The 22,707-nt window shown below is 36.0% G+C and overlaps 3 protein-coding genes, 1 long non-coding RNA gene and 1 other non-coding gene across 5 annotated transcripts; 4 read left to right on the plus strand and 1 right to left on the minus strand.

The window, feature by feature from the left end:
• Positions 1-1,826: 1,826 nt before the first annotated feature.
• On the plus strand, positions 1,827-9,563 carry HASPIN (Protein kinase superfamily protein). The gene is made up of 16 exons (XM_086575477.1): positions 1,827-2,445; positions 2,516-2,624; positions 2,696-2,767; positions 4,053-4,146; positions 4,371-4,936; positions 5,823-5,946; positions 6,326-6,435; positions 6,693-6,804; positions 7,356-7,448; positions 7,536-7,597; positions 7,675-7,805; positions 7,903-7,973; positions 8,048-8,100; positions 8,597-8,663; positions 8,835-8,988; positions 9,081-9,563. The coding sequence occupies exons 1-15, from the start codon at positions 2,430-2,432 to the stop codon at positions 8,958-8,960; spliced, it is 1,806 nt and encodes a 601-aa protein (XP_086431603.1). The 5' UTR covers positions 1,827-2,429; the 3' UTR covers positions 8,961-8,988; positions 9,081-9,563.
• A 41-nt stretch (positions 9,564-9,604) lies between these two features.
• On the plus strand, positions 9,605-14,749 carry LOC147481035 (protein CLP1 homolog). The gene is made up of 10 exons (XM_086575479.1): positions 9,605-10,299; positions 11,098-11,166; positions 11,255-11,350; positions 11,654-11,895; positions 12,268-12,406; positions 12,509-12,565; positions 12,860-12,994; positions 13,456-13,691; positions 14,351-14,395; positions 14,476-14,749. Exons 1-10 carry the CDS (start codon positions 10,078-10,080, stop codon positions 14,561-14,563), a joined length of 1,329 nt encoding a protein of 442 aa, XP_086431605.1. The 5' UTR covers positions 9,605-10,077; the 3' UTR covers positions 14,564-14,749.
• Positions 13,262-14,631, minus strand: LOC147481036 (uncharacterized). Its single transcript, XR_015203532.1, has 2 exons — positions 14,492-14,631; positions 13,262-13,612 (listed from the first exon to the last, which is right to left on the minus strand). It is a non-coding gene; the product is annotated as an uncharacterized LOC147481036 (long non-coding RNA).
• A 2,898-nt stretch (positions 14,750-17,647) lies between the features above and the next one.
• On the plus strand, positions 17,648-17,729 carry TRNAS-GCU (transfer RNA serine (anticodon GCU)). Its single transcript has one exon. It is a non-coding gene; the product is annotated as a tRNA-Ser (tRNA).
• A 282-nt stretch (positions 17,730-18,011) lies between these two features.
• LOC147481038 (uncharacterized) lies at positions 18,012-21,165 on the plus strand. Its single transcript, XM_086575478.1, has 5 exons — positions 18,012-18,210; positions 18,648-20,087; positions 20,239-20,431; positions 20,555-20,734; positions 20,823-21,165. Exons 1-5 carry the CDS (start codon positions 18,150-18,152, stop codon positions 20,872-20,874), a joined length of 1,926 nt encoding a protein of 641 aa, XP_086431604.1. The 5' UTR covers positions 18,012-18,149; the 3' UTR covers positions 20,875-21,165.
• Positions 21,166-22,707: the final 1,542 nt, after the last annotated feature.

Raw genomic sequence — 22,707 nt, forward strand, 5'->3', positions numbered from 1 at the left:
AATTTCATTACGTCGCATTTTCTGTAGTTTTTGATGAAGGGTAATTGTATTGGTTAGATAGCAAAAATGGTGGAGTGTTACAATTGATAGTTCTCACTTTAAGAATGATATGCTTCAATTATTCTGCATGAAAAATATTCCGTCTGGAGTCTGGAATGGTTATTTCAGAAAATAGCATGCACTGAGGTGGATTCTCAATTCTTTAAGAGAAAAAATGCCGGCCAAATTAAAGTGCCGAACTATTAACAATCTTTAATAAAGGGTCAACTACCTGAGCCTCTTAAAGCAGTACGTGTTCAGTTTTCTTTTCAATGCCCAATTGCCCATGACTTTTAATCTAGGATATCCAAAATGATTTTAGAATTTGGCATATAGAATTATAGATATCTTGCAGTGACCTACTCCTGTAGCCCTTATATAGGTTTAGTTCAAGCAGATTTAATTTTTTGGTGAAGTAGTTCAAGCAAATTGCTGCAGACTTAGTTGCACTGAACATGGCTATGTCATTAAATATTACAAAACTTTTGCTCAACGAACTCAATTATTCTCTTGGGACAACGATGCATCTTATTCTCCTAAGATTTGAGTAATTGAGCCGGTATCAAAATGTCCAGTATCATATTGGAACTTGGTACACGTTTTGTGATTTTTTCCCCCTTAATACAAAATGATAAACCGCTGCATATGCAAGTTTACGAGGTTGGTATCTTGAACACCAATTGAATTTAGACACTTTTTCGAGGTTTAGTTAGTTGATCATTCTCTATTCAAATAGTTTTATCATATCTGAAGAGAAAATTGCTTACGTTTGGGATAAGCAAACCACATAGGTATCTTGTCAGTTTCCATTAGTGCGTGCATAACTAGTACATTACTACATTAGGATCTATAAAAATCACCCTGTGGAACTCAAAGAATCCTGAATTTTGTCATTCTTAGGAAAAGAACAATATACAATGAGGAACTAAGGAAGTAGTATTTTTAATAAGGTTGGCTAATAACATTTTTTCTCTCTTTCAAGAGTTTAGAATACCCCGAGTCGTGAATAATATGTCAACTAGACGTACTGCTTGTAGCTTTTAATTTGGGACTATTATTTTCCCACCGAAGCAAGAACTTTATTTCAGCGTGTGTTTGAGGATGAATTTCATCAGAATGCTCTAATAATTTACCCAGAAAACTAGAATCTCACTTTTATCTAGCGTAGCTAGTAGATAGTAGATAAAACAAAAATTAGTGTTACGGGCTGTTTTATGCACTATTTAGGAAAGTTGATTGCATCACAATTCACAAAGAAACAAAAAGTGCTTCAAAATGGATTAAAAACATGCACCAATTTTCTAAAGTTGTATACTTGTATGGCAGAAGAATCTTTTGTTTTTTGATAGTGAATGGTAGAAGAATCAACTCGAAGCCAAATAGAAATAGGTTGGTTAGCCTATAAGCCTGTTTGGCCTGTGGTTTTAATAAAAACATCCATAACAAACAAAGATCATATCAAGGAGACGTTGCCATGTATACATTTTTTTTGATAATTAATATATGCATTAACCACCCCCACCATACACAACTTAAAATTAAATAGAAAATTAATAATCAAATGACTCGAGTAGTTTCCTCTTGAAGGGGTATTTCATATATTTGTATATGGCATGGGACCAGATTTTAAATAAAATAAAATTAGTGATGTTTAAGTATGTGGAATGAGTCTGTTAGTTTGTACTTGTCTATCAGTCAAAGATTCAAGTAGCCAATTATTCGATCATCTTTTGCTCTTCAATATTTCAAGCTATATTACAAGATAATCCTCCAGCAAAGATGAAGCCACGGCCACCATTCTCCTTCCAAGCTAAATAAGTTTCTTGATAGAGACGACCATGATCAACAACCACTTACAAAAAGCATTATATTATTAAGTTATGTTCTCAGGCATGCTTATGTCCCCCTAACCTTTGCCATTTACAAAAATCAATTAGGTGTGTCTAATATTGCTGTAGGTGTATAAAATAAAAAAATGATTTAACACATACGATCGTTTAAATCGATTAGTCAAGCCCTACACTTTTTTGAATTGGTTGTGATAGAATAGACATACGTGAAAGGAATGTTAAGATGGATATAGGTTGCTAAAAAGTAGCTAATTATTTTCTTTTCTCAATACGGTTTTGTCAATTTAGTCACATTGGTTCTCATTATTTGAATTTTAGCAATCGTGTATGAAAATGAAAGTACACTGATATATATATATATTGATTTTTAGTTATTCTTTAATTAGCCAAGTATCACAATTAAAATACGTGGTCCTTGTCTTCATCAAAATGTCGACGATATATACCAACGATTGAGAAATGAGGATGTGTGTAAAAACTGAAAAACATACTCGCCCGCCCAAACAAACAAATTCAAAATCTCTCTCTCTCTGATATGTTATGGATTCTGATAGAGGTGGGATATATATTTCTGTTATTATTTTGAAAATTAATTTCTGTGTACTAAATATTCAAATGTTGTCCAGGCAAGAAAGTTGATATATGGTCAGAAATAATTGCTTCTGAAGAAGAAGAAGAAGATATCAAAGTCTTTTGCAAAAGGAGAAAGCCCAATAATTTTGATCAAGAAAATATGTCAGTAATTAATTACATTTTTTTTTCCTTTGAAAAATGTTAATCTTTTTTAATTTTATAATTTTTGGCAGCCCGTCCAAGAATAAGCGGATGAGTATTGCGCCTACTAAGAGAGTTAGTTGGAATCGTTCTCTTTCAACCAGGTTCACTTTTCTGCTTTCTCATTTTCTTTTACCTAGAAAATTGAATGTTTGTCTTAGAAGAAGGAATAATCAATAAGAGAATTTTCTAGTTAGTTGGAGACATTAGAAAAAAGGCGCTTTATGCATTGCCAGTGTTGAAGAAGCACCAAGAGAATTGGGTAGTAGTTGAATAGATTAATGTCATATGGAGCACATATTTGATAGAAATAAGAGGGTTGTATGCATTGTTGCCATAATGTTGAATAGGTTCGTGGTATACATGGCTACGTTTGTCTGCTCGAAGCAAGTCATATTTTAGTTCTTATTGGTTCCTTTAGAGAGTGGAATATCATGGAAGTTGAAGCTGCATAAATTCATAACTCTTATTGAGGCAGAAACATTTGTTTGTCATATATGGTGAGTCAGTTAGTCACACTCTCAACCATTTTCATTTCTGAGGTTTGGTGTCGGTCGGTGAAGGATCTCTAGCATCCTACATTCAGAGGGTGATGGTCCATTCCTCGGATGGTTGCTAGTTGTGGTATACTTGTGCGATCATTTGGGGCTCTAGTTGGAGAGGAATGAGAGAGAACATGCTGATAGATCGTCGTTGCAGAGGAGGTTTTTATCTTGTTCAAGTGGGAGTCCTTGCTTGGGTTGCGTTTGTTTTTGTATCTTTATTGTGTTCATATTTGTTTGATGCTTCTCTTTGTAATAGGTATCTCATCCTTTTTTCCTTTCTTTTTTGTCTTTTGATTATGACCAATGCTTGGAAGTTGTTGTGATTGAAAGATCTTATGAGATATAAGTTTGCTTCAAGAAAATTATTTACTTCATTAGGATTGTCAAAGTGTTAAACGGAAAGTTTCCTTGATAAGTAGTTTTACATATAGAAGAATAAAAAATATTAGGAAATAAAGCTCAATGGTCTCTAGTCTTCAATGGTTAATGTATAACTTGTATGTTTCTGCCCCAATCTCAGCTTCCTCATTTGATATAGGTTCACTCAAATTCATTTACCTAAAAGTTTTTAATTTATATAGTTAATCTTCTCTTTATCTGGTACCTTGCTCATTCATTCATTTGTACTGTTGCTTTGCTTAGTTCCTCTTTCCTATTGTTTTTGATATTCTTACAATGTGTATGAGGTGGTGGACTAATTGTGTGAGCTCATGCTTTATTGTCTTAAAACTTACACTTTAATCGTGCTTCATTATGCCTATAAGACGATTCACTGCCGTCCAGTGTTTCTTATATTGTGTTGACTTACCCATTTGAAGTTTTATTTTTTTCTTCATTCTGACAGAGGGAGGACTAGTATCGTTATTTCAGCAGATGCTGGTTACCGTCAACTGCGGCAAAAGGTGGGGAAAAGGAAACCAAGACAACCTCCTCTCCATGTAAGTCTGTATGAGTATCAGCTCTTAATACCAAAAATAATTGTAATCGTTTCTTACCATTTTGGACCTTTTTGTTAATTTTTCTCTCTAAAAACACCTTGCAGCCAACTCTTCCATTTTGCTCCTGTTATTATTAGATGATATATTAAAATAACTGAATGAGGAGTACTGAAGTACCAGAAGTGTTGCTGTTGTTGATGTTTTTTACTTTTTTTGTGTTACAGAGGAAGATTCCGCAACATCCTAACTTTGAAAAGGAGCGGGAATACTTTCAAGAGGTTGACTCCTTTGAATTGGTGGAAGAAAGCCCTTCACCCAAGAACTTTGGTACATGGCAAAATAATGACCTCGTTTTAACACATTTGGCTACAAGATTAGGGAAATGGTTGGCTTCGAAGAAGTCAAATTACAGCTGGGAGCCGTCGGACAGACTATCTAGCATATTGGAGACTCCAGTTGTGACCTTGGAGTCCAAGTTCAATGAAGCTTCAACTAGTTTAAATGAGAGAACCCCAGAAAGGGGCTCTCGGCAAACCTCAAACAGAGTTACATTGGGCCAGATGGATAATGATTTGAAAGAGAAGCCTGCTTCTCCACATAAGGGCCAGATAGAAGCATTACCTTTGACCGATGAGGGTCCTAAAGATATAGAGGAAGCAATCAGGAGACTTTCACTCTCACCCCAGCCAGCGTCCTTTGTCAAGGATCAGCAGGACCCTTATGTCACACTTTTAAGAGTTTGCAAGCAATCAGCGCCTTCAACACTATTGGATGTGCTCTCCAGATATTGGTTAGTTCCATCCTTTGAGAATTTACTTGTATTTTCATATTTATAAAGTGGTAATTCATGCGCTCTGCTATATGTCTAGGTAAAATATTGCTAAGCACTTGCATGAGCTTTTTAACACTGTAGTATAAGCTCATTACATGCTTAATTTGATATGCAGTGATTTGAAGTTGTTGTCAATAGCACCTTATTTTGTCATTCATATTAATGGAAGCGACAATTTAGAACTTCCTTTTAAGTTGTTATATGATCAAACTTGGATTCATCTGTTGCTATTTGATAAGAAAAGGATTTACACGGTTACACCAGTGCAATGCAAAGCTAATCTTACCTGCTTGTACATCAAAGAAATAATTTTAGCTATTATAATTTAAGTAGTGATTTTTCTTTGTTGTTATTTTATCACGCAAGTGGGATGATCTAAAATCTTAAAGAACTGGTCTCATCTTGGTCATATCCTAGCTTTCTACTTTTACAAATTATTTAATATGAGAATCTAACCAATTTCATCACTCATAAAAACTAATGAATATCTGCCTCAGCAAGTAATCAGGAATAGAAACGGAGATAGGAAATGTGCATGGGTTATAAGGAAAGGAAAATCCAATTTCATGGTTGTATGGACAATCTCTTTAGTTGCCTCCATTAATTTTTAATGTTTGTCATGTTGATAGTAATTTGAAGAAATTTCTATGGTGTATGTTTGAACTGGTTTGACATGTTGTCGTTTTTAAAGACTTATACTTGTTCCTATAGCCTTGTTATCCAAGTATCCTGTTGTTAGCTGTTCTGTTCTTCTTCCTTGTTGCTTTTTTTTCTTTTGTTTGGAACTCTTTGGATGTGGACTTCCAAGTCTTGTGATGGAAATTTATTTTTCATTTTGCAACAGTGATCCAGGAACTATAATCAAGGTTGGTGAAGGAACATTTGGAGAAGCTTTCAATGCCGGTACAACTGTTTGCAAGATAGTTCCATTCGACGGAGACTTGCTGGTGAATGGTGAAGTGCAGAAGGTATCCAGAGATAATTTATCTATCTTTTGTATCAGACTTATATGTTATAATTGCATGTAGAATTTTTAAAAACTTTTGAAAAGCTCTCTCTTTGTATTAAAATTCAATTTACTATTCTCTTTTGGTGTATTTTGAAATGTTGGATTGAGTTTTTCTTCTTCTTTTTCCCCCACTTATGCGCCCATGGGGATATATAAAGATCATGAGAAGTGTTGTTGGCTCATCTCTTTTTAACCGTGAGCTCATGTTATTTAGGGGGAATACAAAACTACCTTTATGTTGTTTGGACACTATTTATTGACCTTTCTTTTTAGAATGAAACTGTGATGTGTCTAGTTTTTTGTTGATACTCATTATCATGCATCCTTTTCTGCTTCAGAGATCGGCTGAACTGCTTGAGGAGGTCTTACTTTCCCAAACTCTCAATTGTTTAAGAGGGGGTGAAGGCCATGTTAAGAATGCTTGCACAACGTTTATACAAACAATAGAGTATGTAGTCTCTGTATGTATTTCAAAAATTTATTCTTCAAATATGGGCAGATACAAATCATCTTGTTTAGTGATTCATGGGTTCTGATCTTTTTGAAGTTGTAACGTGTAGATTACAAATTAGGGTTGGCTTGATATAGCTGTACTCCTTGTTTATTTATAATTGTTTTTGGCTTTTATACTTGTTGGTAAAGGTAATGAATTGGTTTGCATGTCATATGATGATATTTAACAAGTACCAAGTTTGATAACTGCAGTTTGCAAGTATGCCAAGGTTCTTATGATGCTGCCCTGATCAGTGCTTGGGAAAATTGGGATGCTAAACATGGATCTGAAAATGACCACCCAAAAGAATTTCCAGAGAAACAGGTTCTCTTCCGTTTTGAACTTTTTCTCACTAATCGTTTCCTAGGAGGTCATATGGGCATGAGATTGAGTTGGTTGAGTGAAAATGTGTATATAAAAGAAAAAGTTTATTAGTCACAAATATGGTATCTATGACAAAAATTGTTAAGAGGAACTTTCTAAAAGAATAAGTAAATTATTATACTAGTACCATAAGAAAGGTACTTGTTGAGTTTTCATATTCGGGGATGGCAACATAAATCCTGTTTGTCCATGAAATTCTCTTTTCCTATTCATCAATCAACATTTGATGCTTGAGCTCTTAAGGACCTTTGGGTGTGCTCACATATCCGTAGAGTGTATATGCTCATAGCCACATAGAGACAACAAAGTTTTTGAGGATTCGACGATTCGTGATCTTCTGTCTCTAAGTACGTTATTTAGCTTAAGTTTCTATAATAATGTTTATTGTGCGTACTGCGTAGAACATAGTCATTAGCTTAAATTTCTATATTAATATTTTGATGTGCTTAGAACAGTTCATATGTTGAAAATACTTTTATTATTTTCTTCAGTGCTATGTTGTGTTTGTACTAGCACATGGTGGTAAGGATCTTGAGAACTACGTGCTCTTAGACTTCAATGAAGCAAGAGGTTTGTTGGTTCAGGTAACCTACATACCTTTTTCCCTCATCTTAATCCATTTCCCTCTGTCTGGTAATTGTGATTGATTTTATCTTCTAATCAAATTGCAGGTTATGGCTGCCTTGGCTGTAGCAGAAGCAGCCTACGAATTTGAACACAGAGATCTGCATTGGTTAAGTTTCTATCCTTCAATCTCTTAGCATAAGACATATTTTTAGTACATGGGCTGATCTGGAAGTAACTTTACAGGGGGAACATTCTTTTAGCTCGTAATGAGGTTGCGTCTGTGCCTTTCACTCTGGAAGGGAGAGAAATGTTTGTTAGGTCCTTTGGTTTGTCAGTGTCAATAATTGATTACACTCTTTCTCGAATAAATACAGGTCAACATCGATCAGCACACAGTACATTAAATTATTAAATATGTTGTTGATTTGTATTTAATTACCATGTTCTTTTATTTTATTTTATCTTTTACAGGAGGAGCTATACATTTTCTGGACTTGTCCTCTGACCTAGAGTTGTTCAATGGTCCTAAAGGGGATAGACAAGTAAGGAGAAAAATGCACATTAAGTACTGTTCTTAAGCTGTTTAGATTCTTATTTGACTGATTTTTTGTGGCAGTCTGAAACATATCGGAGGATGAAGGAGGTTACAGAAGATTGCTGGGAGGGAAGGTATGATTGTTATTGTCTTTAGTTTGACTGACGTAAAAGTGATTATCATCGCCTTGTTGTATTTCTTTTCTTTGTTGAATTCGTCTTGTAAGGTCATTTAACTTTCATTTTTTTGTTAATCGGGATCTTATAACTTTGTTGATTTCATTAAGTGTATTCCTTAAGTAATGGCTGCATGAAGTTTTATTTTATGTCAATGCAACCATTTCCTGATATTAACTAAACAGAGACTTTAACTTCCAATCGAGACCTTTGCATGAGAATTACGGTTGAATTTTTAGGTCAGTGAATGACCTGTATTGAACTTGTTATTCCTTCAATTGGAAATGAAATTATAATGTCCTATGTAGAGAAGTTGTTTTTTGCCTTGGACAAGAAAAACCAAATCTTATTGTTATCTTATGTTCTAGCAGTGTCTGTTCTGCCATATAGGTTTTTCTTAAGGAACATTTTATGATTTTTATCTGAAACTTTGTAAGTTCTTGTGATCAAACAGTTTCCCAAAGACGAATGTGTTGTGGTTACAGTACTTGGTGGATATTTTGTTGTTGAAGAAATCATTTGTAAGTTTATGTATTAAGTTTTCTCTTTTTTATTATTATTGTTATTATCTTATGTAGTATATACTATTGCTCTTTATTTTTATTTTTATTCCAGAGGGATGTGATAAAACATTATCAATAATATTTCTTATATTTGTTTTTTTTTACTAATAAATCTGGTGGCATCACCAGAAACGATCTTCAAAAGATGAAAGAGATCTACGTTCACTTAAGAAACGACTCAATGACTATTGTTCAGTCAAGGAAGCTATTTTGGATCCTTTCTTTATGGATTTGCTGGTGGACCATGCGGTTTGAAGACTACTTAAATTTATCTTCCTACCTAGTATGTATTTTTTGCCTCTTGAAGTTCGATATTCACAAATAGTAATACATCATTTATGTTCCTTTGACTGATTAATCTAGTGGTTTCACCAGAAATGATTTCAAAACACCGAAAGACTATTTGCCGAAGAAATGTTCAAGGATGACTACAGTTCAGATTTCTGATGGTTTCTTCTGCTGATGGCGATGCCATGTGAACACTGTAGGTGAAGCGATATCCGTGCAGTAGTATGTACTCTTTGCTTCCTACAGTTTGATGGTACACAATCTGGAGAAAAGTAGATGCGTAATGCTTCCTGTTGTCTCAATGCAAGTTGACTTGGTAGCTCACCTGGAGATGAAACCTTTCATGGCAACTGGAGTTATTGTTCAACTCATTGTCATAATTTATCAAGTCACACTGTTTTTTGCAAGAGTTAACTTTGTTTAAATTGTTACTATAACAAATTTTGCAAATTGGCTTTTTAACTGTCTCAATTAGTTTGCTTTGGGTGGTTTTTTTATTTTGTTAACACTTTTGGGCTGTATATAATGGCAAAGATGGTATGCGCTTTGACATATCAATCATCAACAACACCCTAATTGTTTGAACTATTAGTCTTCCTTGGATTTTTGTCAGTTTCCTTTTGACAAATCCCGGTTACTTTTTCCTTGTTTGCGTGTGTTTGTGCATGTTCTGGTTATCTTCCTTGGGTGCTGTTAGTTTTTCCTCTTGACCATGCACTTGGGGTAAATATTTTCTTTGATTGTGCATGTACCTTAGGTAATTTACTGATAGATGAAGCGGGGTAACCTCACATGCTTGATCATGAACTCTTGAACGACTTCTCCTGCATTACTCTGAGGTCTGAGCACCAGCTAGTCAGAACTCAGAACTTATGGCAGATCCTTTTCTTAAGCTCAAAATTTAGATGTTCAGACTCCAGCGTGAGAAATCTCCAAATGGGATGTGGGCCTAGATATCCGTGATGTTATGTAACAACTAACAAGGCAATTCATTCCTAAACCTTGCGCTCATTAACTGATATTCCACCCTCAACTTTTAAATTCCAAGGCCATCCTCAAAACCCATAAAAACATAAAAACAAACATGGCTGGTTACACACCAAGTGCAGTAGCAGTAATGGGTAGTTCATCATCATCATCATCATCAAATATAAGGAAGATAAATATAGAGAAAGAATGTGAACTTAGAATTGAAGTTGCAGAAAGCCCAGTTAAGTTACGTCTTCTTTCTGGCACTGCTGAGATTTATGGCACTGAACTCCCTCCTGAAATTTGGCTCACTATTCCTCCTCATCTCAAATTTGCTGTAAGTATCAAACTTCTTCTCATTGCCTTTTGTAACTATGATTTTATGTGATGTTAAAGTTTTGTTTTTTATTTAGAGACTGTCTGTTATTATGTGTTTTAGAGGTGGCCTTTTGTTCTATTTGTGAATTACGTGACTTTGGGTTGACAAGATTCAGATTATATTCAAATTGGTATAGAATGTTTTGAGTTTCATGTTTGACCAGTTAGAAGGGAATTGGAGATAAGGGTTTTATTCAAAATAAAGGTTTATAGAACAGATCATTGAGTGGGCTTCAACGGAAATTGTCAAATGATATGAGCTAACTAGCTGGTTTCACCGTCTTAGAGTGGGGATAGTTCCAATATTTAGCTGTGATGTCATTTTTGTGTTTCTACTTTTAAACGAGGAAAGCTATCAACCGAATTACATCTCCTTTGATAGTAATGATGCCTGATTTGAGTTGTTATACATCAAATGCATTTTCTTGGCCTCAGACAATGCATGGCGTGATGGAGGGATGAGAAGAATTGTACAACTTCTCACTAAAAAGAAAACGAAGCGAGAAAGGTTTATAGCTGCCAATTTCTCTGAATGGATGTTATTCCGTTGGCATTACTGCAGAATGACCTTGCACAAAAGTTATTTCTACTTCACTGCCCGAGTTAACCTGTTTCTTTATTCAATTGGCCCATTTAATCTCACATCCTTTTCTAATCTGATAGCAGAAGCGTATTAGTCTGTGCTCTTGGTGTATTCCAATCTCTGATATATCTATTTGACCTTTTGAATGAGGATATGTTTTTATGTCATTCTCAGGTTTTTACCTGGTACGGTGCCACAGTTGAATTGGATGGGATGACTGAAACTGACTACACTGCTGATGAGGTATATATATGCGTTTTCTTTAAACTTCGTATTTGGGTATCGGACTGATGATTAATAGCACTTTTCGACTTAAAATATATGATTTTAGACACCAATGATCAGCTATGTAAATGTCCATGCTGTTCTGGAGGGAAGAAGGAATCGTGCCAAAGCATCCCCAACTCATGATTCTGATGCTTCTCAGGTATTAATTAAGTTAATGTTATAGTCCTGGTTCTCTTGACTCTTAGACTTCATCTCCTTCTCTTCCACTTGTTTAATGGTGACCATGCTCATATATCAGCTTAATCAGCTACTTAATCGATCATATCACCCTTCATCATGATAAAGTTCTTCCTTAATTTTCCTATATTCAAATGTAAAATGGAAGATAACATGGTGAAATTGGATTACTGAGATGCCAAAAACTATTGTTTGTGACTGTATATGTTCGTTAGCACGTATTATGTCCTTTGAATATTAAGTTACGAGATTTCTAGTGGTTCAGGGACCCAGGGTGATTGTCGTAGGACCTACAGACTCTGGAAAGAGTACATTGTCGAGGATGCTTCTTAGTTGGGCGGCTAAACAGGGTTGGAAACCTACATTTGTAGACTTGGATATAGGCCAGGGATCCATAACTGTTCCTGGTTGTGTTGCTGCTACCCCAATTGAAATGCCAATAGATCCAGTGGAAGGAATTCCCCTTGAAATGCCCCTTGTCTATTTTTATGGACATACCACCCCCAGGTACTGAACCTAACTAAGTTTTCCATGTTTTTGGGTTATGGCATTAGTATGCATGTATGTATATAAAAAATTTCCCTTTAAGTTGAAGAGGGGATTGAGTTTGTTCGATTTGCCCTGATTTTTATATTGCCATTGTTTGTGGAATGTGGACGCCTCAAGGGAAATTTTCATAAATGGGAATGTCGTAACTGATAGCCATGCCTTTATTCATGAGAAATTGAGAATACTACTGCAAAAGCAATGTTCACTTTTTTTATCGTTACGGAAAACTTTTTCTAATATCGCTTGTTCAGTATCCCCTTCACTGTATAAGTTTGAAAATTAAACTTTTTTTCTGGAATGTTTCAAATGTAAGTAGTTGTTGCTTTGTAGTGTCAATGCAGACTTATATAAAGTGATTGTAAAAGAGCTCTCACGAACGCTAGAGAGACAATTTACTGGTAATGTGGAATCGAGAGCTGCAGGTATGGTGATAAATACCATGGGATGGATAGAAGGTGTTGGTTATGAGGTAATTCTGAATTCTCCAGTCTCCACTAATTCTGATATATATGATCTCAAATTACTTTTTCGTGCATGTTACCTTCTTTATAAGTTCATTTTTTGGTTGCAGTTGCTTCTTCATGCCATCGACACGTTCAACGCTGACGTAGTTTTGGTTATTGGTCAGGTAAACACCAAACCTGCTCGCCCTTACTATCACTGAACTAGTGCATACTCATTACCTGAGTTTTCACGTGGTTGAATGTGCTAATATTTTATGATTTTATCTAGAGAGTCTAGCGAGACTGTAATGTTAACTTGTCAAGTGGGTTGAGACATTTGAGCACACAAGTGAATAACCACCCTGCAGTAGTCGCTCTGCAACTACTTAATGGAATATGGAGATTAGAAGACAAGTTTGTCTCGAGGTTCTTTATTTTGCCTTAAGTAGTTATTTATATGTTTTCTTAACTCTTTGTAGGAAAAACTATGCAGCATGCTTAAAGATGTGTTGAAAAACAAGCCTAATGTGGACGTTGTGAAACTTCAGAAGTCAGGTGGTGTTGTCTCCAGAAATGCGAAGGCTCGGCAGAAAGCCAGAAGCTACAGGATAAGGGTAAAGTCCAATTTTTTTACTAGAACTGTTGACTACATTACAGAGCGTGGATACTGTAACCAGAATCCATTTAAAGTTGAGTATCTGTTTGCAAATGTATGTGAACTAAATGTAAGAAATGGTCAGTGGATGGACCAACTTTTCACTGATTTTGCATTCATGTATCTCTAAGACTCTAACAAGACTCCCTGATGTAGAGGCTTTATTATGAGATAATATCATGATATTGTTATTATGAAATGGTCTATATGACAGAACTAATTAATATGTTGTCCAAGCGGCCTTTCTTGATCATATACTCCTGTTATTTTTACATGCTTTAGAAGTTTGATTACTATTTCCAAATTTATTCAGGACAATAAGTTTTGACATTATCTACATCTACTTGTACTTGTATTGTTGCCAAATTATCACTGACTTGAATGACGAAGTTTTGTCATGCCTTTGTCTTCTTCTTTCAGGAATATTTCTATGGCCTCACAAATGATCTCTCTCCGCATTCCAATATTGTAAGTTTCAGTGATTTGTTTGTCTATAGAGTTGGAGGCGGCCCACAGGCGCCAAGGTCAGCTCTCCCCATTGGTGCAGAGCCTGCAGCTGATCCGATGCGGCTGGTACCTGTGAATATCAACCGTGACCTGCTCCATTTAGTTCTCGCTGTTTCATTTGCTAAAGAACCAGATCAAATTATCTCAAGGTATTGAATTTGCAATTTCACATTCATCCTACTCTCTAGAGTGAAGCCTCCCATATGTAACTTTGTATGTTCAATTGAAAGATCGCCACTGCTATTATTGTTATTCTTGATTCTAGGGTGAAACAACAATATAGAGATGCTTATCTGCAATGATGGCTTGTGAGCATGGGTGGTTGAAACATTGATGTATACTGATTAAGCGATTAGTTATAAAAGAAATCAATTGAAGGCACTACTGCCACATGGGATACCTCCCCATGGGAGATTTATCCACACCGAACCCCAGATCCTGTCAGAAGGCAGGCACTAACACAGCCTACCATTCAGGCATAAGATATTATATACTGGTAAATATTGGCGATATTTATTCAAATGACGGGAACTGGACATTGGTATATATATATATATTTTTATATACATAGAACTACTTTTTTTTTTTTTTAGTGGTAAATTCATAGAACTATTACAGTTCATTTTTTTTAATATATTGACCATTGCAATATCAGTCCGTTACTTTTTCTATTGGTGATCTATGTTGAAATCGCCAATATCGGACGATATGGTTATTTTGGGCCTTGCTTCTTTTAGTTGCATTCTCATGAACTAAATATGCATTTTAACATACTTCTATACTAATATCGTACACCTCTTTGACACAGTAATATAGCTGGATTCATCTACATAACAGATATTGACATTCAGAGGTACGATCACCTTAACTGCGATTGTTATGTTATATATACTCTTTGTACTGGATCTTTCTTAGTAATAGTTGTATTTTCAGGAAAAAGATTACATACCTTGCACCATCTGCTGGCGAGCTCCCAAGCAAATTTTTGGTAATTGGAACATTGACCTGGCTGGAGACTTAATTTATATATATAAGGACTTTTGAGATACGAAGATGGTTCAAAAGAGTCGGGTGAAGGGTTTGCATGGATCTCTTGCCTGAGGAATAATGTAATGGTGAAACGTGTTTGTTACGTTAGTATGACTGTAAATTATTGTTTAACACACTCTCAGACTTGCTTAATATAATTTCTGTTTTCCTGCAACAATCGTTTGCCAGTATAATTATGGTGAAACGTGTTTGTTACGTTAGTATGACTTCATGCTACTTTATGCATGTGTGCAATGCCGCAATACTGCGTAAACAAGACTTTGGCATGCATCTGAACCGGCTTCAAAGCATCATTCACCATTAGCTAAATTGTTCTTGTGCAAGAAAAATAAAAAGAAAACACTGAACTATGCAATGCAAATAGTTAACTGGAAAGTGAAAACCGTTACTGGTGGGGGGATATAAGCAACACTGATTAACTTGTATAGAGATGTACTAAGAACAAGTTTCTTGATTTCCAATAGAGAATATACTCTAACTAAACACACTTTTGTAGCGTAACGCCCAAACCTATCTAACAACTATTAAGTAGAAAAAACAACAACAAACATTATTCTTTCTGACAAGAAATAAACCAAAAGAAAGACAAACGAATAACTAATCATAAGATCCTTATCGAACAAACTGCAACTAATAATCTTGGACCAGTTGCAATGTTTCACTTGGGCGATGTGACCTGATCAGCGGAAGCATGTAAACCTTGCAATGCTCATAAACTGATACACCTTTGTGGGGTCGTCAAAATATCCACATTTCTAAGACCAGTATACAATCCCTTGTGTCAGCTTGGAGTCCGTGTAGATAAGCAGCTGGCCTGGTATGGACTGGGGGCTTGCGGTTAGTTCCTCCCTAGAGATACCAGGTTTGACTTCTCCCAGGCTTGCCATCTTTGCACATGGACATAAAATTCCTAATTACAGTGGAAATTCCTAAATAAATTTGTAATTGAAATTAGTTCTTCTATTTCATCACGCAAATAAGTTGTCCTGGGCTGGAGTTGTTTTTAAAACAACTCTTCAAGACCATCTCTATTAGCTAGAAAGCATCCAGTTATTGCCAAGTGTAGAATTCTAAAAGCAAAAGGTTATCCCCCAGATGAAAGTGCTTAACAAATGAAACCAAGGGCAGAATATTTTCTTTTTTGGCAATTGGTGGGGTCAGGTGATGTAGGCTTATAAAACCAGCTATGACACGGGGTCCCTAAACAACACAATAGTGAATTTGTATCAGATGATCATGACATGACATACACACCTCACTTGGAATGAATCTTATCTTTGGGATTTTTTTGTGTTGAAAAGAAGGCTGTACTTTTATTAAAATGAAGTAGCAAAGGCTATCGTTATAGAGGTTAATTAATTTATACATTTTGGTTACTTTTTGTTAAAGTTGGTGATTGGTGAAGGTTAAAAATTAGAAGGTGGAAGTCTATATCATGGATCACACTTTACATTGCCGTCTGAGACATATATAAATTGGTCAGCTTGATAATTATTTAGTATCTGTCTCAACTTTTTAACCTTATCACATGCAAGGCCATCTTTTCCTGGTTATCTGTATTGCTAGCAACAGGACGCTTTTGGCCATGCAAAGAATGAAATATCAAATATTGGTTGAAAACTAGCAAGAAGTACGTATACTTAGCAATGAAGTCATAGCAAATAAATAAATTAAATTAAAAAAAGTTAAAAGACATTTTTTTTTCTCGATATGAGGACTTTTAGTATGTGCAGGTCAGCAGGTGTATGACTCCGCAAGTCTAAGAAGACATAAATCTAGTTTTTTGTGGAGCAATACATTTAATTTCTGTGTATGAGTGGCCCAAATTCACCCTCATTTTCTCTCTCATGCGCACCCTAAATTTACTCATAAATTAAAAGACTTGAATTAAACTTACATAAGAGATGCTAAAAAAGAACTTATTACAAATGGGATGTTTAACTAGGACGGAGCCAGGAATTTGAGTTTGGGTGGCAACTATTGTTTGGGGTTCAAACTTACAACATTTTAACTAATTCTACTCTATAATAATTGTTTTTCAAAACTTTTGAAGTGGCAACTATATCTATCACTACATCTACATATAAGGAAACGTCATTCAATTATTTACTATTCAAATGTTATAGGCATCTTTCAATCATTACTAGCTAACACTCATCAATTGATCGATGTTCTCACTACAACCACATCATCATAGCAATTGTTTGGTTCCAAGAATATTGTTGGTTAGCGCTTGATATGATTGTAGTGATAAATTTGGATCATTGTCTATATATAGCTCAGAAAAACTCAAACCGCTCCAAAGATCTTTTAACTTTTGACAAGCTAGAGATGGTAAAATTGATGATAAAAAAATACATTTAACTTTGCACTTGGTTTCAAAATAGACAACCTACTTTTTTTTTATTCAAATAAATATTGTATTTTCACAAAGTTTCAATTTAGGCATTCCGTCCAATTAATTGGATGTCTAGCTTACATGGACCGTTAAAATTTTTCCTAATTCTAATTTGCCTATGTGGCAGTTGTTTAGACCATGAGGAGCCATTCATTCAACATTTCGACATGTCAACTCATCAAATTACAAATGATCGATATTTCGACACGCCAACATTTTGATATTTTGACACACCAACATTTCGACACGCCAATTCAAAATATCAACATTTGGACCGATATATAAGTTGTAATTTGATGAGTTGGCGTGTCGAAATGTCAAAATATTGGCGTGTCGAAATGTCGATCATTTGTAATTTGATGAGTTAGCGTGTTGAAATGTTGAATGAATGCCATCTCATGGTCTAAACAACTGCCACATAGGCAAATTAGAATTGGAAAAATTTTTAACGGTCCATATAAGCTGGACATCCAATTAATTGGACGGAATGTCTAAATTGAAATTTTGTAAAATTACAATATTTATTTGAATAAAAAAAAGTACATTGTCTGTTTTGAAACCAAATGCAAAGTTCAATGTATTTTTTGGTTATCATCTCTAAAATTGACATAAATTTCAAGAATTATGTAAATTTTAAATGTTATTATGTACAAGAAAGTCGCTTTGGCCGAGTGGTTAAGGCGTGTGCCTGCTAAGTACATGGGGTTTCCCCGCGAGAGTTCGAATCTCTCAGGCGACGAATGTTTTTAGATTTGTTACTGTCTCAGTGAGTCAGTGTGTCATATATCTTAATGTTTAACAGAATTCTTGTCTTTTTGCTGCCTTAACTGAGCAGCTTTAATTAAAAAAAGTTAAAGACAAAGGTACTCTGAATTTGAGACTCTGAGTTACCAGACAAAACAGGCAAAAAGGTATCAAATATCATCCCATCCTTCTTTTGCTTTCTTCTTTTTTTTTCCTTTTCTCTCCCTCTCTACTTTTGCTTATACCTTTTACCACCTTCACCAGTCATCAACTGTTTTTATTTCTATACACTATACACTATACACTACTCTCTCTCTTTACTTCCACTGCTCATTCAACTGTTTCAGATATCACATTGGAAAAAACTGCATTTGAGTCTTCTCCAAAATCCAGAAACGTACTACTGACTAAGGGAATGTCTAAGCTATTATACTTGTTCTTCACATTCCTTTCTTTTCTCACACTATGTTCTTCAGGTGAGTAAAGTTAACTACACTTGATTCTTTTCTTTTTCAGTTAAGCATTATTCTAGGATATACACTAATGCACCACTAACTGATCTTTAATACTTGAAAGTATCGTTAATATGTTGTTAAGTATGTGAAAATAATGTGCTTATATTCTGTTAGAATAAGAATCTTGGGCTCAACTTGCAATCAGAGGATTTTCCTCTTGGGCACTGAGATTCTGGGGTTGAACAAATGGTATTTGTGAACCAATGAGAAAAATCAAACTTGGGATCTAATAAATTTTAGTTTTTGTATAGAGATTCTCATACTGGCCTTTAGTGTTAATGGCTTTTCCCCCATGTTTCAATATTCCTTTTTTTATTGTACTTGCAAACTTCCTTGTGGGGAATTAATGTTGGATCTTAATTATATATCTTCCTTTGTTTTTTGCATTCTGCCTGCAGGGACTCTTTTTGGTTTCTCTTATGATGCAAGAGGAAGTAATGCAATTTCATCAGCTATGGAAACAATATCATTTCTCAGGAAAAACCATGTCTCCCCTTCTCAGATTAGGGTCTTTGTTGAAAATGATGGCATTTTGAAAACTTTAGCCAACAGTGGAGTACTTGTTGATCTGTTCTTAAATGCATCTGATGTCAAGAATCCGAGATCATGGCTAAAACGACACCTTGTAGACCATCTCCCTTATATAAATATCACAAGTATCATAGTTAGTACCAATAAAAGCTCAGTGTCACATAAAGAGTTGTTGTCGCTCTTAGCCACCTTGAAGTCTATTCATTCAGAGCTCAAAAGTTTAGACCTTAACCACAGGGTGAAGGTATCTACCGTGTTCTCCCTTCCAATGTTAGACAACATAGAAATATGTCATGCAAAAGATGTGCTTAAGGTTGTGGATTTTATAAGAAAGTCTAGGTCGTTCATGGTATTTGAAACAACAATAAATGGAGCATTGAGTATGGGAGATCAGTTTGTTGGAATGATGATCAAAGAAGCTACCTCGGCAGCTAATTGTCTTAGCTATGAGGATGTTCCTATTGTTTTAAATGTCAAGAACTCTGTTGTTCCTAGTGCAATAGAAGTAACTGAATTCACTAAGAAGCTCATGACTGGTGTAAGATCAGAGGAACGCATCAGAGATAAGATTTCTGGGTTATTTGTTCAAATTTCTCCAATGGATGAGGCTGAACAAAAGGAATTGAACAGAGAAGAAGAGCAGATATTTCCTTCTTCCCGCAGAGAACTCCTTGACATAAAGCACACCCCAGCAGTGAAAGTAACTCTACATGACAACATCAACCAACCAACACCAACCACTATCCCCCAAGTTTACCCAACTCCAACAATTGTCACCGTTCCCTCGACAAATCCTGTCAGCGTAGCACCGATGAATCCTGCAACAAACCCATTTGCAGTTCCCTCCACCACACCAGTTATCACCACACCTGTAACTGTACCTCCTACAAATCCTGTCACTACACCTTCGATGGTGCCACCAGCAGGCAATCAAGTTCCCCCATTCCTCGCAGTTCCTATTGCACCGCCAACAATCAATAATCCAGCCCCGCCAGTTGGTGGTATTCCCATTACACCACCAATTGGAACACCAATATTTAATCCAGTGACACCTCCGACAACCTCAGGTCAGAGCTGGTGCGTGGCCAAGACAGGGATGATGGAGATTGCAGTTCAGGCTGCGCTTGATTATGCTTGTGGGAATGGAGGAGCCGACTGTTCAGCCATCCAAACTTCAGGAAGCTGCTATAATCCAAATAATCTTCAAAGTCATGCCTCATATGCATTTAATAGTTACTATCAGAAGAATCCAGTACCGTCCAGCTGTGATTTCAAAGGAACTGCCGTGCTAGTTAATAGCAATCCAAGTAAGAAATAGTAGTTAAATTTTTTGTAGATTGTAGTTTCTGATAACAAATTATCAGCTCAATTTTGGCAGTACAGCAGCTTGGTTGCTGGAAGAATTTTAATCCAGTCCACTAAATTTTGTTAAAATTTCTTACCTTGAACTTTAAACAGGTACAGGTTCTTGCATTTTTCCATCATTGTCTTCATCATCGTCAACATCATTCTCACCACCTGCAACAACCTCGTCATCACAGCCCCCACCAGCAACACCCTCTTCACAGTTACCACCCTCTTCACAGTTACCACCCTCATCACAGTTCCCACCACCAACAACCTCATCATCTTCTTCGCCGCCAGCAACAAGGTAGTTACTTTCTTTGGTACTACTTGTGGTTATTAAACTAGTTAATGAGTATTTTCTAACTGTCCTGTTGTTTGGCAATCATATTTCTACTTTTTTTTAAAAAAAAAAAAAAAAAATTTGCAGCTCTACTTTGCCTCCGTTCACGTTAAATTCAAGTAACCCCGGCTTGTCAACGCCAACCATTTACGGATCATACCCTCCTCCTGGCTCTAACAGTTCAGTAGCTGTTGCAATTGGTCTGCAGCCACTTTTTGCATATACAATACTGGTACCATTACTTATCACTGGAAAGCTGTGCTGGGCGTAAGTACTCAATTTTGAAAGACCAACGAATCTGACAGGAGTTTCATTCGTGAAATGGTGTTAAGGCAGCTCTTGTTGTCAATTCTAGGCACACAGTATCAGTGTTCATGGATTTAGTTTATTGCGGAATGGCGTGCTGATATAGTTATGTGAGCTATCGATCAGAGATGACATAGTGTATGGTAACTTCCAGACTTTCAGCAGATTTTCTTCAACAAAAATAGGAGTTTATATTGTACGTACCATCTACTGCTTGCACATGTCAGAGCAACAGACTTTTAAGGTAAGACATCAGATCTATTTAGCCCCATTACCCTGGACTGATATAGTGTACATACTTGAAGTTTTGAACATATTCGACAGCTGAATACATATGGTAGAGTGCTAAGTGGTTTTGTGCTGAATGTATAAATCTATGGTAGATTGCAATATTGCATCGATCATCATTTACCTTCTTTTGCTGGCTACGTGTTAAGGTGAGAGAGTCAAAGAGACGTGCAGATCCATCTTTTAATAGATACTGAAAGTTGCATTTGACGGAAAGGATTTAGCCTTCTGCATAATAAACGAATCAGTTAAACTTTACTTATCCAAAAAGCATAATAAACGAAGGATAAAAATACTTGCCCACTGATAACCAAAATTTTACCTGCTACTCTGCAAGCTAAAAAGAAAACTAGATATCTACCCTGAGCAACAGCCAAATAATTATTTGGTGTTATCTAAAATAAATAAATGATAATACTTCTGAAGTACACTAGTGTACTTTCGTTCAGGACCTGGAAAAATCTGATTCAATCTGCTTCTAAATTACAGAGCTCCACTTTCATGAAAACTAAACAGTGTGGTAGATACTATTGCTTTCAAACTGTTAAATTCGGTTATCTAAACTTCATAGCAAAACATACTGTAAATTATGCTAGGAGATACATATAGTGGTGAGCTGGTTAGATTACAGAGATGGAGTGGAGAAGAAGAAGAAAAGACGGAGGCACAAAAAGAAGGTAGGATTTAGAGTATTTTTACTCTAACCTACTGTGAGGGAGTGATATTCTCATTCAGGAATATCAAACACGTGTCCAGCATAGCGGAAATACCACACCGACCCCTGACCTCGTTCCTCGAACTGCTTACAGAGCGACCTGTATCAGCCTAGTTCATGACCATCAAGATGACATGTCTTCTGGACCGAGGCAGCATAATGTAGGAGGGAGAAGGAGCACAGGATCCAGTCTGCGAAACACGGAAGGGCCGCGGAATCCAGAAGGGCATAGGGGTCAGTAGAGTGTCAGTGACCCAAAAGAGGTAGAATAGTGAAAGAAGGAGCGGGAGTGTTGGGAGATTTCACTAGAAAGTCACACCTCAATCTAGTTACTTTCTATCCCAAATGATTTCAACTTGGAGCTCACACCAAGGAAATCACCCACCCAAGACTTTGGTAGTTATCACAACAAACTCAAACAAGCAAAGCCACTAATTTATCATCACCCATAGCAAGTAAACAATAAATAAAGAAGTAAATATGCAAAGAGACACAAAGATTTAGGTGGTTCGGTAAATGTTACCTACATCCACACAAGAGCCAAGTTTCCTTTATAGCAAAGATTGGAGAGTTTACAAGAGATATCAAGAATCAAGAACAAGAGGCCTCACTCAAAACCCTAGCTCAATAGAGCTCCCACAATACCCAAGAAATGAAATCTCAAAAGGTTGTCTCAAAACCCTAATCTATTTCCTTTATATAGGTGTACATAGAAAAAAAGGGGAGAAAAGGTTTGGGGCGAAATATCGACAAATCGTCGAAATTCGAAAAGTTTTGAACTCTAAAGCTTCTTTGGTGAGATCTGGGAGCTTCATACGGCTCGGCGGTTCCACGTTCCCCAACAATCTCCCACTTGGAACCTTCGAGATTCTACATGCACATCACATCTCAATTGTAACAACTCCATCCAATTCCAATTTACTAAAGAAAC

This window comes from Coptis chinensis, chromosome 8 (genome assembly GCF_015680905.1).
Source record: "Coptis chinensis isolate HL-2020 chromosome 8, ASM1568090v1, whole genome shotgun sequence".
Taxonomy (NCBI): Eukaryota; Viridiplantae; Streptophyta; class Magnoliopsida; order Ranunculales; family Ranunculaceae; genus Coptis; species Coptis chinensis.